Source organism: Abramis brama (genome assembly GCF_963993115.1).
Source record: "Abramis brama genome assembly, chromosome: 25".
In the NCBI taxonomy this organism is placed as follows: Eukaryota; Metazoa; Chordata; class Actinopteri; order Cypriniformes; family Leuciscidae; genus Abramis; species Abramis brama.
The window spans coordinates 11,232,934-11,251,604 of NC_139987.1; the positions used below are offsets into that span (position 1 = coordinate 11,232,934).

General features: G+C 37.0%; 2 protein-coding genes across 5 annotated transcripts; both read left to right on the forward strand.

The window, feature by feature from the left end:
* Positions 1-365: 365 nt before the first annotated feature.
* Positions 366-2,162, forward strand: LOC311076140 (cerebellin-1-like). The gene is made up of 5 exons (XM_084104067.1): positions 366-571; positions 698-739; positions 972-1,034; positions 1,158-1,286; positions 1,366-2,162. The coding sequence occupies exons 1-5, from the start codon at positions 400-402 to the stop codon at positions 1,647-1,649; spliced, it is 690 nt and encodes a 229-aa protein (XP_083960193.1). The 5' UTR covers positions 366-399; the 3' UTR covers positions 1,650-2,162.
* A 2,876-nt stretch (positions 2,163-5,038) lies between these two features.
* On the forward strand, positions 5,039-17,778 carry LOC311076313 (uncharacterized protein). Of its 4 annotated transcripts, XM_084104409.1 has the most exons (6): positions 5,039-5,500; positions 5,792-5,991; positions 10,029-12,905; positions 13,188-13,262; positions 13,711-13,755; positions 14,630-17,778. In XM_084104409.1, exons 2-6 carry the CDS (start codon positions 5,981-5,983, stop codon positions 15,150-15,152), a joined length of 3,531 nt encoding a protein of 1,176 aa, XP_083960535.1. In that variant the 5' UTR covers positions 5,039-5,500; positions 5,792-5,980; the 3' UTR covers positions 15,153-17,778. The 4 variants fall into 4 exon arrangements, with proteins under 4 accessions (XP_083960535.1, XP_083960536.1, XP_083960537.1 ...); XM_084104410.1 differs by lacking the exon at positions 13,711-13,755; XM_084104411.1 differs by lacking the exon at positions 5,792-5,991 and having other exon boundaries at positions 5,065-5,500.
* Positions 17,779-18,671: the final 893 nt, after the last annotated feature.

Here is an 18,671-nt window from a genome sequence, read left to right on the forward strand (position 1 = left end):
GAGGGATATGCTTTCAATTTTACTATGCATAGTAAGCATACCTAATACATTTCAATTTCAATTTCAATTTCAATTTCAATTTTGAAAAAGCCATTTTTTTATGAAATTTAAATAGGAAGGAAACAAAAAGGAAAAGAGAAATATTATATTTATTTAGATTTTTCTTTTTGTCGATTTAGAGAAATTATTCTATATGCTTTTTAGCCATGCAGTTACAAACTCAAAAGCCCTTTTGAGAAACAGAAACAGAACTTTACCCTTCCTGTTACTTTCTGCAATTTAATTGGATGCGAAATATCTGTGTCAATAATAAACTGTAATGATTAACTACCTCAAAGTCCAAAAGCTATATATGTGTTATTTTCATAAACCCAAGAGTTTCTGTCTCTGACTACCAGGATGAAGGTGAGTATTGCTCTGCTGATGCTGTGCTGTCTGTCACTCACTGATGGACAAACTGATGTGGAAGAAGAAAACTGCCAGCCAAACATCTGGAATGAGGTGAGAGATGTAAGAGACATGATGGTGGAGCTCAGAGTCAAGTTGGATATGGTGATGAACGACAATTCAAGTTAGTAGTGGTTGCTTTTTCTGTCATCCTTTAAATACTTATCTTTAAAATAACGGATTCAAAAAACACTATACAAAGCAACATTAAATAAGTCATTTAAATAAATAGACTCATACTGTTTTATAGAAATGGCAGAACAAATACTGGAGCTGAAGAAAGAGAATGCAGGTACTCAAAAGTGTATTTAGATGCTGCCCAGTTTTCAAAATGGAATCAAACAAAATCTGTGAAAATTACAATTAAAATGCCTTATTAAGAAGCTTGATATGTTCCGATGTGGGAGGAAAAAATAATGCAGAGCTTTATTTCACGTAGGAAATGCATCCTATGCTCCTTTAAATAATATTAAATATATATATTTTCAGCTATTATATAGAATTAATGATTTGACAAATTTTAGGGCTGAATGAGCACATGAAGGTCAGTGAAACCCAGCTGGAAGAATTAAAGAGAGAAAATGCAGGTAATAAAATGTTCCTTTTTTATTTAAACATTTAATGTATTTACAGTCAGCATTTAATGCATAGTAAATAGAACTCTGAACATGTGTTTTTAATTTGGGTTTGAAATAATTTTCTGTTCACAGAACAACCTAAAGTGGCATTTTCAGCTGACTTGGGGATCCGTGGCCATTTAGGTCCCCAGTCTACTGAGATCACATTGGCATTCAACAACGTCTTCACAAATATTGGTAACAACTACAACCCAACAACAGGTACTTTAAGCTATAGCCAATGTCTTTCCTTTTTATCAGACCCATTTTACATTTGATCTGACGGTTTTGTCAATGGCAGGTCTCTTCAAGGCACCAGTTAAAGGAGTCTACTACTTCAGATTCACTATATGTGGTAATCGAATCAACCAGTCAGCGGGTGCATTTTTATATAAAAATGGGCAGAAAATTGTGTCAGTGGGTCAATATCTTCAACACATTCAGCACCAATATGCATCAAATGGAGCTGTCCTGCAGCTGGAAGTGGGTGATGAAGTTTGCATGAAGCTCCTCCCAGGTTACGCCATCTATGACAGTCCAGATAACCTCAGCACTTTCAGTGGATTCCTCATTTACCCATTATAGTGATCGACCACTGAACACTGACAAAACATGGACGCTTTTATTGATCTTCTGGATGTTCATTCTCTAACAAAATACAAATTCACTTATCTGTGCTCTTACTACTTTACTTTTGAATTAAATAACTACAATCTTCATAACTGATTGCTCTCAGAAAATTCACAATTATACTCATGCTGTAATCTGATACTGTACCATGAAAAAGTCAGTAACTATAATGATTTTGCATGCTTTTGTTTGCATTAACTAAATTTTACATGACTAAAAACCTCTGTATCTGCTTAAAAATATAATAATAATAATAATAATTTAATGTTATTATTATACTCTTTATAAATATATCAATATGATTTGTATTATTAAATAACAGTATTGTGTTGTACAACTGAAGCTAAAACAGTAAATAAATCATGTAATGTTTTAGTGCAAATAATAATATAGTATAATACTGCAGTGCACAAATACAACACAAAAAAAGTTGTTAATAATAAATGGAATGATTGTTGTGCTCCAGTTGCTTCTGAGTTGCTGTCAGGTTATATGAGAATGTGCTGTCTATGATTACTTATGCTTGCAGTTGAACACATAGCCTAAGTGTTTGTTTTATTATTAATACCACAACAGTAAATAAGTGTGTCTTATAGAAATTTTATAATATATATAATCTAATAAAATGGTCTCTTCATTTTAAATGGACAGCATATTGAATCATATCCGGCAAACTTGAAAAATCAATGTCAATGTTTTTTCAACTGCTTACACACATTTTCAAAACTTTGCCTCTTTTTTTTTTTCAAAACTTTACACACAAATCCAAGAGTTGCACACACAAAATGCAAAATGCCTCACATCTCATGGTAAATGAAGCACTGCATTCAAAATATCACGAACACATCTCAAAAGCAAACATTTGTCTTACGTTGCAAACACCTTTGCCATAATATCTTTTTGGATACTGTATATCATATACACACAGTTATTCAAAACCTAAAGCTCTTCTTTCTTGAGCTCCTATGTACATTTCTGTACAAGATTTTAAGTAATTGGCAGAGAGATGTTGAAAAATTCACAGTAAACACAAAAGCAAGTTTGAACCCAAACTTTGAACCCATTTGTGGTTGTGAAAACAGTATTACACAGTCGGAAAAACCTACAACTTGACCTTCGGCCTAAAGCCATGATTGGTTGGTGTTGCAGTAAGTAAAGCAATGAGTGGTTGCACATGTGATGAGTTAGTGTGAGGCACTGATGAATTATTGTGGCAATTTGACAGGTTGTGTTTGAAAAAAAGGAAAACAAGATACTTCCTGTTAGATGTTTGTATGCTACACAGAGAATTGTGTGTTTGCAAAAAGTGTTTTATGAAATTGAAAACTGAGTCGAAGGCAGAGAACTAGTGTATGGTTTTGCAGATTTGGTGTGTGGTTCTGGTGTTTGAGTGTCAGGTTTCAGAAATTGTGTGACTAAGTAAGGATTCTGTGTGTAAGCAGCAATCTGTAACAACTCTTTTAAAAAAATCCATCAGTTCCCGCACTGTTTCTCATTCGCATTAAAGTGTCAAACACTGCTTTGCGCGGCTATATATACAGACCTCGATATACATAAAAAAGCAAATTATATAATTTCAAATGATAGGCTATTATTTGAGTATCTGTTTTGAGCTTTCTTTTGATCCACTGTGGCCCCAGAGCTCCTTGTCATGAACTTGGGCCAAACAACTGTCATCTGTCATCTCTCACACTTCAAAATGAATACAATTAATGAACAGATCCAAGTTATTTATAAACTATATATCAGACACTGTTAATGTGTTCACCTTGAGATCAATGACCCCGCAATTTGGCATGTTTTCACAGACTGTCCTGTTGTTCATGTGTAACAACTACAACAAGTGTGGACATTGCATTCACAAAACATATTAGTAAATATGAGCCACACCCAAAAAAATATAACAGCCTACATCACAACGATTAAACGAATCAAAAATTATAACAACTTAAATTCTAAACTTTTGCAAACCCAATTTTGCAGAGGTGTAGAAAGTATACACCATTCTTTTTAAAGTAGAAATACTTTACTAGTGAAAATGACTAGTGAAAATGATTAGTTACAAGTTATCAATTACAATAGCACTTGAATAAAGAGTAGGTCTATCAGATTTGAACAGTATTTAAATATTTTACTCATGCTGAATGTTGGCTCAAAGATGCACTAGTCCTCAATATCTACATGTCAAAAATAAGAACCAGTTGATTTGTGAGGAGAGCGATCACAAGATTAATTTTCTAAAATCAAAATTACCAACTACCATAAAACACCTCAATATTACAATAAATACTATAAATAAAATTAGTGAGACTCAGACAAACGGCCTAGGATGAGTTTGAAAACATAGTTATCGGAAATTAATCCTTTCAAAAGCAATCACTCCCTCTTAGTGTTAGATAGATTAAAAGAAGAGTAAAACAAATCTGCATTGTTTACTGTTGTAAGGTATGTGATAATAATATTTTAGTATTATGAAACATAACAGAATCATTGAAAAAGACTGAATAGGGATATTCCAGTGGTTTTAGTGAATTACATTTGTCTGCGTGATCTGCAGAAACTCTGGTCATATTGTTGTTAAATGGTGACATCTAGTGTTTAGCTTTTAAACTATGAACATGTAGTGAAAAATATATATTGCTAAATAAGCTATTTTGGCTATTTATAATAAGTAACAATACAAAGTAAATAAAAAAAATCCTGTAGATTATAGATTTAAAAAATAACATCAGCAAAATTATGGACATCCTTTTTTTTCTTTTTTCTTTTTTCTTTTTTTGACATTTACTTTGAGAACTTTAAACAAATGTTTGAGACGGTCAAGTGGGCTCAGTTAAACTGGTCTAAACTAACCTTTAAATTAATATGATGTGAAACTCTTATATATTATCTGTAGAAATCTGCCCATGCTCAAAATAACATGAACTTTAAAAGTTATTTATGCATTTCCTTTCCTACAGCAGTTTTAGAATAATAGAAATCACATTGTATTACACAGAAGAGACGCTTTATCCGAACGTCCCCATAATAACATTGATTTTATTTTTTCCTTATTTCTACTATTTTATTTGCATTTCCCTACCTACAGCAGTTTTAATACAAATATGCATTTTTTTATTTTATAGTGGAAATTTTATTTCATGTAAAAATTCAAACATCCCTTAACTACATCCATCAATCTGCTTTTCTATTATGTTGGTAATTTTCAAACGGCCCCTTGGCATGCAGAACTCTCTCTCTCTCTCTCTCTCTCTCTCTCTCTCTCTCTCCCTCTCTCTCTCTCTCTCTCTCTCTCCACCGCTGAATTTAGGATGCCTTTGACCCAGCACTGGATATGCATATGTGAAAGAGGGTGAGACAACGAGAGAGGGTCAGGGACAGACAGGAAGAGTGACTCAGAGTGTGTGTGTGTGTGTGTGAGAGAGAGAGAGAGAGAAAGCGAGAGAGACAGAGGAATAGAGAGAGTGCGCAAGGCTGAGGACACAGATCAATGCATCTTTGTGCTTGCTGCCTCAGCAAGTGAAGGTGAGAGCAAATCAAAACAAATAAAAAGCAGACGCCTCTGGAGAGAAGCAAACAGCCTCTGAGGGAGGATGATCACTGTCTGCGGAGGGCTAGAGGAGTGACTGCCAAGGCAGGTGCTGTTTCAACACAAGCGTATGTGTGGATTTGAGTCATCTTAGTGTCTCTTCACTGCACCCACTTACTGGACAACAAGACCTCTCGTGGATACTGAAACCTACAGAAACAAATGCCTGCAACATGCCAGGAAGCTCTGAGGTTTGCGTCTCGGGATGTAACTGAAGGTAGGAGCTTGTGTATGTACAAAATAAAAGTCTATTGTTTGTGTTGTGGTCTTTATCGGATTTCTGCATGATGTAACATTGATACTGATTAAAATCGGTTAGTTGTTGTGCCAGAGCCGTGGCATAGCGGTTAGTGCATGAGCTGTGGCGATACCAGTTTGAATCCTGCTCGCAACATTTACTGATCCCATTTCCCTTTTTTTCTCACTGCAATAAAAGGCTGCATGATTGTTGTGATTTCTGAAGGAAAGACTGTGAGTCTTGTGCTTCATAGACTACAATCTTTCCTAGACTGACTTCAGGCTGTTGACATGTGTGGTGCCACAGCCTGGTGCCACCCAGAGGGGTCAGCTTGACATCCACAACAGAACATCAAGAAAGAGAGATGCTAGGGGGAATGAACAGCAAGATGATCTGAAATGTTTGCACATTCAAGGCTGGGGGCTGAGGGAATGTGTGTGTGTGTTCGCTGGAAATGTGATGGCGAAACAGTAAGTGATGACGGAAAGCGACGAGGTTTGGCTCACAGTCACAGTATAGTTTATCGTGACACTTCAAAGTCCCATGATTCCATTTATTCATGTCATGATGATATATTTTTAAAAACACATACATTCATACATATGTACATGACATGTTTGTTTTTCTATCATGGAGCAAAACTTTCCATTTTTATAATGTTTTACCCTGAGGTAATGATCCAACCTTTAACAAACCCTTCAGATTTTTTAAACTTGCATTCATTCTAAACTACTCTCCACACACTGAATAAAGATAGTGGAGTAAAAAGTGAGTATGAAAAAAAATAAAAAAAAAATAAAAATAAAAAATATATATATATATATATATATATATATATATATATATATATATATATACACAGTGAGGAAAATAAGTATTTGAACACCCTGCTATTTTGCAAGTTCTTTGTATTTATTTATTTGTATAGCTGTATCTATTTATTTGTATGATACAGCTGCAAATAAGTATTTGAACACCTGAGAAAATCAATGTTAATATTTGGTACAGTAGCCTTTGTTTGCAATTACAGAGGTCAAACGTTTCCTGTAGTTTTTCACCAGGTTTGCACACACTGCAGGAGGGATTTTGGCCCACTCCTCCACACAGATCTTCTCTAGATCAGTCAGGTTTCTGGGCTGTCGCTGAGAAACACGGAGTTTGAGCTCCCTCCAAAGATTCTCTATTGGGTTTAGGTCTGGAGACTGGCTAGGCCACGCCAGAACCTTGATATGCTTCTTACAGAGCCACTCCTTGGTTATCCTGGCTGTGTGCTTCGGGTCATTGTCATGTTGGAAGACCCAGCCTCGACCCATCTTCAATGCTCTAACTGAGGGAAGGAGGTTGTTCCCCAAAATCTCGCAATACATGGCCCCGGTCATCCTCTCCTTAATACAGTGCAGTCGCCCTGTCCCATGTGCAGAAAAACACCCCCAAAGCATGATGCTTCCACCCCCATGCTTCACAGTAGGGATGGTGTTCTTGGGATGGTACTCATCATTCTTCTTCCTCCAAACACGTTTAGTGGAATTATGACCAAAAAGTTCTATTTTGGTCTCATCTGACCACATGACTTTCTCCCATGACTCCTCTGGATCATCCAAATGGTCATTGGCAAACTTAAGACGGGCCTTGACATGTGCTGGTTTAAGCAGGGGAACCTTCCGTGCCATGCATGATTTCAAACCATGACGTCTTAGTGTATTACCAACAGTAACCTTGGAAACGGTGGTCCCAGCTCTTTTCAGGTCATTGACCAGCTCCTCCCGTGTAGTTCTGGGCTGATTTCTCACCTTTCTTAGGATCATTGAGACCCCACGAGGTGAGATCTTGCATGGAGCCCCAGTCCGAGGGAGACTGACAGTCATGTTTAGCTTCTTCCATTTTCTAATGATTGCTCCAACAGTGGACCTTTTTTCACCAAGCTGCTTGGCAATTTCCCCGTAGCCCTTTCCAGCCTTGTGGAGGTGTACAATTTTGTCTCTAGTGTCTTTGGACAGCTCTTTGGTCTTGGCCATGTTAGTAGTTGGATTCTTACTGATTGTATGGGGTGGACAGGTGTCTTTATGCAGCTAACGACCTCAAACAGGTGCATCTAATTTAGGATAATAAATGGAGTGGAGGTGGACATTTTAAAGGCAGACTAACAGGTCTTTGAGGGTCAGAATTCTAGCTGATAGACAGGTGTTCAAAAACTTATTTGCAGCTGTATCATACAAATAAATAGTTAAAAAATCATACATTGTTATTTCTGGATTTTTTTTTTTAGATTAAGTCTCTCACAGTGGACATGCACCTACGATGACAATTTCAGACCCCTCCATGATTTCCAAGTGGGAGAACTTGCAAAATAGCAGGGTGTTCAAATACTTATTTTCCTCACTGTATATATATATATGTATGTATATATATATATATATATATATATATTATAAAAAAAATTTTTTTATATATGTTATATAGGCTACATATATAATAACATCATAACATAACAAATAAATAGAAAAATATTTTAGATATAAACATGTACAACATATAAACATATATATATATATATATATATATATATATATATATATATATATATATATATATTTATTTTTTTTAAATATTTTTATTAGACTTTTTAATCTGTATCTTTGTTAAGTGTGCAGTCGAAATTTTTCAAGTACAAGAAACAATTCATGTGCAACAAAGTGCAACTTTTCTTCTGTTTTTGAAAACATATCTATTAATACATTAGTATACATTACATTAGTATACATTAGATTGAGTATGATATTTAGCATCGTTCCACATGAGCTGGTCTCCACATAGGTGGAGTTCGCACTTTCCTTTTGAGGACATTTGGTCCCTAAAATGTACGCAAAATGACACACACACACACACACATTTTTTATAACAGCCACTTATTAGAGTGGTTCGTTAGAAAATTTACTGTCAGTCGCTGATTAACACCCTCTTTGTCAGGCAAATTATCAAGGTGCCCAAGGTGTGTTGAATGAGAGAGAGTGCAGCCGAGCCTGGCTGGAGGGGGTCCAGGTGTAACAGCGGAAAGGAGAGAGAGTCAGGTCAGAGCAGAACAAAACGTGTGTCAGTGTGTGAAATATTTAATTAGTCACACACACACACACACACACACACACACACGCACTCAGGTTGACACAGTTTAACTCAGAGCAAACAGACCACACTTTCCCTATATTTCTGGAAACTGTACGTATTAGTTTTCTGAATATATAGATCAGAGGTAATGGAATCTGAATGTGTTAGAGCGCACTTTTACTCTCTTTCTCTCTCTCTCTGTTTGATATCACTCTGTTCCTTTGATTTCACCCTGTTCTCTCTCATCTTTTTGCTTACTCTTTCCAAATTGGATTCATGTGGTTTAGGCAGGAAAGTCTTTTGTACATTCTGTTATGAGGTCTTGTGCTCTGAAATCAGCACAGTTGTTATTGAAGCATTATATGAATATGAGTTTTATTATATGAAGCATGAGGGGTTTTTTTTTGTTTGTTTTTTTTTGCATCATACACCTCATAATAGATTGCACCCCAATTTTACATTTTTATTTAATGTCTTGATATAATGTATTCATTTCAAAACTAACTGCAGGCGGTAGCAGATGGTTTATAGTTTGCAGTTTTTGTATGTGGGTCATTGTCAGAAAACAGTGCCATTAGTGCTACATGAATGTGTGTCCCCTGACTAATGATATCATTTACAGAATACTGAACTTAGTCGCATTATCTGATGGATTCGACTCTGAAAAGTATGTAATGCAAATGAAGTTTTCAAACAAATAAAACTTTAATTTTGTTTAAAAGTTTTTTTGTTTTTTTTTATCTGAATATAACTATTCACATCACCTTTCATCCGCATTACATTTACAATGGGTTATATAAAACATGTTTATGTATATATATATATATATTTGACTAACCAGAGTTTATTGAAATCTTGCTTACACTATAGATTGTTTTTCCTAAAATACTTAATGCATTTCTGACATATTTAAGAGAGTGACGTCATAACACATAATTCAAACAGAGCGCCATTTCTCTTAAAGTCCATATTTTTTTTATTTTTTTTTTATGTTTATACTTATACTGGCCTCATCTAGTTCAATCTTTCTCTGTTATGGGAAAAAACATGCATTTTAACAGATAAATATTATACTTGGCACAAAGCACAAGAATATTTGATATAATTAATTACTGCCATTTTTTCACATACAACCCCAAAACATTTTGAATTAAACTGGGTTGACACAAAAGATAAGAAAAATGTCATTATTCTTATAATTAATAGAATTTTCTGAGAATTAGAAAAAATGTAGACCTGAAAACAAACAAATAAATTCAGATTTTTTTTAGAGCAAGAATGGCACAGTTTTTTTTAAGTATGACTCATGTATCAGGTCTATTGTCAGGTCATGTATCTATTCACCTTTTGTCTGCCTTTTTCAGTCTATTTACTTTAAAGAGTTCTCTTTCTCCTTCCACCTCAGGTGCACCATAGTCGTCAAATGCATTGATTTCTACTCAAGTCTGCCTGGACCAGTTATACTTGAGATGGGTAGACGGGCAGCTGATCACACCACTCCGGTGCCAGTTCTCGGAGCGCCCGCCATTGTGGGGACACGTGTCTGGAGGACCGTGGCAAATGGGACCAGTAGTATGGCGGCCCTCGCACTGACTCATCACTGTAACGTCGGTGTTCAGACATCACCTGCAATGAGAAACAACCAACTGCAGCTGGGCGTTAAACATAGGGACACTGGTAGAAATCAATCAGAAAAAACAGTGATCATGCCACCTAATGGTAACATCCTAAATGAGGCTGGTAAAAAGGAAGATAGCGGGAAAGAAAAAACAAGAAGTATCATAATTAAACGAAGAAGTCTAGAGGCTAAAATAAAAAAGGGTGTGACCTTTGAGGGGATGGAGAGGGATATTTGTAAAAGCATCAGGGAAGAAGTGCAGTGCCATAACCGTCCAATCAGAACCAGTCCTCCGTTAAGAGGTGTGGCTAACAGCAGGCTAAAACCGAGACGGAATTGTCACTTCACCAATGGGAGTGTGGTTGACTCTGAGGTAATGGGCGGGATCAGCAGTGACATCAGTGAAGGGAAGGAGTCTACAACTGGACAGAAAAAAACTTTACCTCTGCATTCACCTCCTAATAGACCTCTCTTGACCTTCTGCAGCACTTGTGGGGGCAGGCAGAATACAGAACCTCCTGGACTCCACAGCCAATCCAGGGCGATCACGCCTCCAACTTCTGCTGGTTCTCTAGGACTCCAATCGAGACATTCATCCCCTTTTTACCCTGGGAGTGACGTGCAGAAATACACGCAGATAGAAAGGCACACCGAACGCAGTGTTACACAGTCAGAGCAGCACCCCATGAGCCCTAACCTTCATTCTTATCTCAACATGAATATAAACAAGGAATGGCCATTATCTCTGCTGCCTGCTCAGCAGAGTGAGGCATCAAACCTCACTAATCATCACACAGTCAAGAGGGAATCTAGTGCTGACACACACATTAATCATACCGGTTGTTCATCCGCTCTAAATACACACACGCTCACTGTTACCGTGAAAGAGGATAGAGCTGCGACAAAGGTCGTAAACACACTCTCAAACGATAACAAACCTCATAACTCTTGTCCCCGCAGACCTGTGTCTCTTAACCCTCCCAAAACACACAAAAACAGCCCAACTGAGAAGCTAGCAGCCCCACAGGTGACAAGTACCAGAATACCACATGTGAACACCCACTTAAGATCATCTCACCAGCCAAACCCTGATGAGAAACGTCCAAATCAAGAAAACCAAGCTGCACCCACACACTCAGAGCCTACCCAGTCACAAAATAAAACACACATCAAACCTTTGCAAAGTACTTTGAAACCACAGATATTCCCCCAAACTAGCACACTACAGAACTCCAAACTTCAAAATGGCAATTGCTCACGATTGAATCAGACAAGTACACTTTCTAAATCTCCTACCTGTTTTCATTTACATTCAAATGTTAAACACCAAACTATAGTGCAGAATTGTGTGAATGAAGGTGTCATATCCCCCACTGCTTCAAACCTTCACAAACAGGTTCAATTCCCTAATGGATTAGAGTCCAAGTTTGACACGCACACTAAACCATCAATGTGCTCACACACAAATTTCGGCATTAAACCTCAAAGCAGGACGCAAATCTGTGCTGACACAGAGTCAGAATCCTCACCCTCGGATTCACGTTTGCATTTTGCACTGGTAACACACACACATAAACTCTCAGGGCCTCACGGTGAATCACGTCACGCGTCAATACACACCGGCACTCTTTCGCCCGCCGACACGCACAAGCAAGCTTCCCACACATCCACTCAGCGAACAAACACCAATGGAACATCACTGCAGGGTATATCCGCACATAAACACGCACTGTCACATCCTTATCTTGAGTCAAAAAGCCAAAATGACACTCGCTTGTTTTCACATGCCCCAAATATGTCAACCCATCACAAAGCAACACTTACGACGCAAACAATCAACCATCAGAACCTCTCAAATGCATTTACCACCACTCAGACTGAGGTGGAGGTGCAAACGTACACCAAAGAATGTTCTCAAACTAGCCCCGGGGTCAAAGCTGCCCCGCGCGCTTTGTGTGTTCATTCAAAAACGCCACATAGACAGACAGAGCCTACAGTTCTCAGACGCTCTGTCCTGAATCAGCTTAATAATGACACTCTTGAGTCCTCATTACTAGCCATCGCTTCCGCTAGAGCTTTTCCTCAAGCTAAAACACTCAATGGTAATGAGTTTAAGTCTTGGAATGACACAGAGTCAAAGAAACAAACTGAAATGAAGGCAGCAGAACCAGAACGTCAAATGATCAATGGCTCACAGCACTTTCTTCAGCCTCCGAACAAACCACCTCCTTCTGTGACCCCTGCTTGTCGACCTCCCAAACCTTCTTCTGCACCTCCGCAAGCGCCAACTTTTAAATACATATTGGGGGGCAGTGAAAACAGAGGCCTGAATGTGGCCTCCAACCAAAACTCACCTCTGATACAGTCAGGCACTTTGCCTAAGCAGCACTCACAGAATGGAGGGAATCTCCAGAACTCAAAAACACAAATGGAATCTCATTCTGAAGCAATTGGGTCTGTCCCAAATGAACACTGTTCCCTAGAGCACGACCATCCGGCTTCTGCGGTCCGGTTGCTGCCTGCATCGCCTCACTGTGGCAGTCGTTGGGACCCTAAGAGTAGACTAGAGATGGTAGAGGAGAGTCTGCAATCCAACAAGGAAAGAGTCACTACTCTTCTCAACTGCATCCAGGACCTGGAGATGAGCCACGCACTCAGCAAAGGGTGAGAGACAGAGTTATTCAAAAATTAGCAGATAATAGACAAGTGTGACTGGCGTGCTGGATGTATTAAAGGTAATTGTGAGAAATTCTCAGAGCGGAGCGGCAGGAAAAGAAGGTTGTCGTGGTTTAATTTGATGTACATTTGGTTTTTATATCCAAGCGTAGGTCAATAAGGTCTGTAAATGAGCTCTAAATGAATTTATGGATGTGAGTGCAAGGCCAAAGGCATTCTAAAACAATGCTGTTTAAAATTCTTTTCCTTGCATGTTTTCTATTTATGTAGACGGCGATGTTTTCGGACTGGCCAAGACCTTAGTGACTGCTCCACCTGTCAGAAGACTGCATGTGCTGTCTACAGGTGAGAGCACCCAGTGAGACTACCAACCATTTTAAAGAGATATGCTGCATTTACACCATGTCTTAATTACCGTAATTTCAAGATGACAACACATTCTACTCTGAGCTGTCAACGTCGTCGGACTAGGAATTATGCATTTCTATGGCAACACTATCAATGCCTAAATGAATCTGCAGTGGTCACATGCTTTTTACACGTTAAAATCTTGTAATTACGGTAATTATGGTATGGTGTGTAATTACCGTATTACCTATAGTTCCCCCAAAATTCCTGTCATAATTTACTCACCCTCATGTCATTCCAAACCTGTAAGGCTTCTTTCTTCTGTGAAGCACAAAATAAGATATTCTGACAAATGTTTTTATTTTTTTTTTATTTATTTTTTTATAAAAGTGAATGGGGTCCAATGTTGGACCCCAACGTTCTTATCTTATCTTCTTTTGTGAAGGAATGTCACAAGAAGGAATGACATACAGGCTTGGAACAAAAACGGGTGAGTAAATGATGACAGAATTTTCAATTTTGGGTGAACTATCCCTTTAAGCATGAACTTTTGTACCTTAGTGTGTCTTCTAGTTCGATACAATTAGATTCATATTCTATTTCTTTTCATAGACACAATATTTTCTTCTACTAACGAATTAAAGAAATTCATATTCATTTATTAATAATATTTTATAATAATATTTGTATTATTATTAATGTATGGATAGTGGGAGAAAATAACAGACAAAATAGACCAAAAAAAAACACATTTGACTTGCAATTACACACACACAAACATATATTTGTACAGTATGTAATGTATACAGAATAAAATAACATTTGTTATTCTATTTATTTTATTTTATATGTATTATATAATATTATATAAAATTTGTCACAGTTTCCTCAAAAACTATGAAGCAGCACAAGTGTTATCAACAATGACGATAATAATAAATGTTTATTGAGCATCAAATGAGCATATTTGAATGATTTCTGACAGATCGTGTGATATTGAGGAAAGGACTGGAGTAATGATGCTGATAATGCAGCTTTGTCATCACATGAATAAATTACATATTATAGTAGGAAACAGTTTTTTTAAATTGTAATAATGATTCACAATATTATTATTTTTACTGTATTTTAATCAAATAAATGCATCCTTGGTGAGCAAAAGAGACTTATTTCAAAAACATTTAAAAAAATCTTACTGACCCCAAACTTTTGACCAATAGTGTAAATGTATCTAATTCCAAAGGGAAAAATAACTATGAAGCATGAACTATGAGAAATAGAAGTAACTTGAAATGCTCTCGTTTCTATCGCCCTACCTTTTCTCTTCTCTCTCTCCCACTTTTTTTACTCACTCTTTGGGCTAGTGTGGAGTATGACTTCCGGAAACAGGAGAGAAGATTCAAGGAGCTCTTCCAGAGTCTGTGTCCACCATCCCCAGAGAGGAGAGAAGGATATGAAGAATCTCTTTCTTTACTCACCTTACTCATTCACAATCACAAATTACACCAGCTAAATGCCAACATTATGACCCAAAGTCAATCTGAGAGTCAAACTCAAAGTCGGCCTCAGATTATTTCTCAGATTCAGTGCCAAATCCAGTCTCAGTCTCAAATTCAAACTCATTCGCCGTCGCAGATTCAGTCTCGGCCTCAGGCTCAGCCACAGGTTATATCTCGGATTCAGCCTCACTCTCAGATTCAGATTCAGCCTCAGATTCAATCTCAGAATCAGATTATATCTCAGATTCAATCTCAGACTGAGATTATGCCTCAGATTCAGTCTCAGGCTCACCCAGAGAATCAGTGCCTGTTCAAGGCCAAAATCAAGAGGAAGAAATTATGCAGGAAGCTGTTCGGCTGGCTGCCACACAAAGTCCAAACAAAATGACTACATCATGCCAAGAATCTGATTTTCATGCATGACTCTCAACCCTCTGGTATGCGGAGTCACAACTCCTTTTGGTCGAAATGCAATCTGAAGTCTGACATATTGTATGGAATGGAGCAATATTTCATGGCATTCTGTGACAGTGAACTACCAAGGATTTTGAACCATGAAACTAGTTTTCCTTGGCAAATGCTATTGCACAAGATTTACTTTAAAAATGTATTCTAAATTCCCTACAGTGACAATGAACAATATGCTTGCCTTGACTAAACATGAAGGGTTTTGCACTTAAAATGCTTTTTTAGGACATGACATGATGAGGATACACATCACTTCCTTTTTGATCTTCCAAATGGACAGCTATCATCTGTTAAAGCCAGATGACTGTGGGACTATGGGACTGACATATGGAGCTTCAATGGCTGAATTATTGCTAAATAAACCACAGATTCAAGGTTATGCAACAAAGATGGGTGTTTTGTCTCTTTTCTTCTAAATCAACAAGATTTAGAAAGAAGATTTATGCCCAAACATACATAATCATGTTAATTTACTGTTTTTGTTTTATTAAGAGTGTTTGCGGGGGCAATCTGTCCAATTTGTCATTTCTTTGCACCTCCGTGATGTGTGAGCATTAGGTGAACTCAAATTGAATTTCCAGAAACTTCTTTTAAGATTGTTTATTAACAAAATGAAGTGGAAATTAAAATGTTACACGGTCAAATAACTGTATTGCTCCAATCTTACTGATTGTAAGAAAAACTGTCATTGCATGAAATTATGTGACCAGCATTAAGCAATATTATTGTTACAGTTTCAATTTCAACGTTTTTGGAAATATTTAAATATTATAATATACTTTATTCACAATTATTATATCCACATCTATATGAAGAAATATATAACTTGTGGCTCTTGTTTGTCTTTTGACAAAGATATCCTGTAAATTTAGTTTTAAAGGGGGACCTAGTATGCCACTTTTTACAAGATGTAATATCATTCTCAAGTGTCCCTAGAATGTGTTGGTGATTTTTTTAGCTCAAAATACCTCACAAATAATTGATCATACCATGTTGTAAATGAACATTTTTGAGTGGAAGGAAAAACATGCTGTTTTCGTGCATGTATCTTTAAATGCAAATGAGCTTTCCAGAAGAGGGCGGAGCCTGTCCAGACTTTTCAGTTCTTTATAATCATGAAAGTTTTTTTTTATTTGTATGCATTTTAAAGCCATATCAGTTTAAACTTCTAATATTCTGAGCGTACACATCCGAAGCACACACACAGAAAGCTGGCTGTCAGACATGCGTCCCATGAGTATCAAACTTATTTCTCTGCCACATATTATTGCACTTAAAGGTGCACTGTGTCATTTTTAGCGGCATCTAGTGGTGAGGTTGCGAATTGCAACCAACAGAAGTTACGGTGGCCGACAGGAAAAGATGCCGTCATCTGAGACAGCAGAGAGTAGCCAGTTAAGCAATGAGGTTTCTTTACAAAGATAAATTAAGAAATTAGGTTTACTTAATTATTCACTAAAATGATATGTTATTGCGAATATTATTTTTACCTGTTCATCATTGTGTCAGTGTTTTATTCGCTGACTTTAGCTAGCTTCTTTGCACGAAGAACAACATACTGACGAAACGCGTTTGTCCGTTTAGGGCTACTGTAGAAACATGTCGGTGCATTTCAATGAAAGGGGACCCACGGTGTATGTAGATAGAAATGGCTCATTCTAAGGTAATAAGTTCTATAATAAGGCTCATTAAGTAAGGTCTTCATACACCACTGAAAACATAGTTATGTATATGATATTGCATTTCTGTCAACAGACCCTCCTCAATATTACACAGTGCACCTTTAAACTGTCAAGTTCAAGAGTTCACTAACACAGTCGGTTAGGTCTGTGAAAGTAGACAGCAAGAAAAGACATGCCATGTGTATATTAGATCTGTGTATTAAAGTGACAGCAGTGTAATACACAGTATACCTACTGCTATATATGTTCCAGTGTGACGTTACATTGGAGCACATTCCTGAATGGCTCATTTTGAGACACTGTTTTTTTGAGACATGGACTTTTACCACAATATGGGTGGTTTTGTACACACACTGCGGACTCATATATGTTCAAAACAGTATAAAAGTGAATTTTGCATAACAGGTCCCCTTTAAGTTTTGTCATGTCATACATTTTTGTCAATTTTAATGGCATCTAAATTTAGTCAAAAATAACATTTTAGCTAATGAGAAATACAAGATTAAACCAAATCTTCAAACATTTTTACATCAATTCAAATATATATCAACATATAACAAAACAATATGCGAAACCGTTGCTTATTGTAAAAACTGCTCATCAAAGGGGATTCTGTTTTTTTCTTTAAGTATCCACATGCTGTGCAACGTTAGCTTGTTTGTTCATGTTACTTCACAGCGCATTAACTAATGTTAACAAATAATAAATGCTATAGAAGTGCAGTTTATTATTAGTTCATGTTAACTAATGAAACCTTATTGTAAAGTGTTACTCCTAAATCAAAACCATTTATTAACAAACATTTCTTCTGTAATTTCTTATTAGAAATTGTTGTCAGCATGCAGTGTTACAGTCCAAATATATATCCGATAAAAAATGTAGATCATCCTTTATTTTGTTTGATTATTCTTTTTAATATTATCCTCATGCTATGCATTTTCCATTTTCTCTTCGTTTTCATTGACTAAATTTAAAAACCTGTCATCAACAAACATTTCGACTGTATATTTCATACGAGAAATTGTTGTTCACATACAGTGTTTTAAATGTATATCCAATCGACTGTCCTGGTACACAATGAGGAGAGACAGGCGGTTGGTCTGAAAGCAATCAGCTTCACTCCTGACTCTCCCAAAGGGAAGTGGACGCATGCTTCAGGTCTCCAAAGCCCTAAACAATCTGTGGCCTAACAGGCTTTCTTAAAAGACTTTGAAAGTCAAACAATGTAGGAAGAACGTGGCGAAGCATGAAGAACCTATGATGAATTAAAAGTTTGGCTGCCCGACACACTCATGGCTTTATATGTAGAAGCAAATCCACTCCAGAGCTATTCATGCCCTGGTAGCTTCCTTTGATTAATAAGCTGTTGCCAGGGGCTATGCACTATTTTGGACTAGATTCTGCCTTAACTTAGTATCTAAAAAAATTGAATCTCTGCAGTGCAAGTAAAGTGACAGGAGCCCCAAATGTCAGCATCTCTCCACTGCTCTGGATGGGTTGGGTTCTCTCTCCATGCCAAAGAGCAAGTGGACCTCACAGCCTGCCCTCGTACAAGAGAGCGAGTGCCATTGCAATACACTCTGTCTCTGGAACAAAACAAACCAGTAAGGGCAGCATTACTAAGCAAGGCTGGGATCAGTGCATGCATATTTGTCAGCAAGATTAGGTCACTTTCATAATGTTGTGTGATGCTAGTGAAGCTGAATCTTTAATTTGCATGTATAATGTATGGTTTAGTTAAAAAAATGAATAATTTA

Bases quoted from the DNA above. Each gene is read 5' to 3' on its own strand.
- LOC311076140 (XM_084104067.1), top strand. From the start codon at position 400: ATGAAGGTGAGTATTGCTCTGCTGATGCTGTGCTGTCTGTCACTCACT. The intron at 740-971 runs GTACTCAAAAGT...GACAAATTTTAG, and splicing joins GCTGAAGAAAGAGAATGCAG to GGCTGAATGAGCACATGAAG. The intron at 1,035-1,157 runs GTAATAAAATGT...TTCTGTTCACAG, and splicing joins ATTAAAGAGAGAAAATGCAG to AACAACCTAAAGTGGCATTT.
- LOC311076313 (XM_084104409.1), top strand. The intron at 12,906-13,187 runs GTGAGAGACAGA...CTATTTATGTAG, and splicing joins AGCCACGCACTCAGCAAAGG to ACGGCGATGTTTTCGGACTG. The intron at 13,263-13,710 runs GTGAGAGCACCC...TCTTTTGTGAAG, and splicing joins ACTGCATGTGCTGTCTACAG to GAATGTCACAAGAAGGAATG.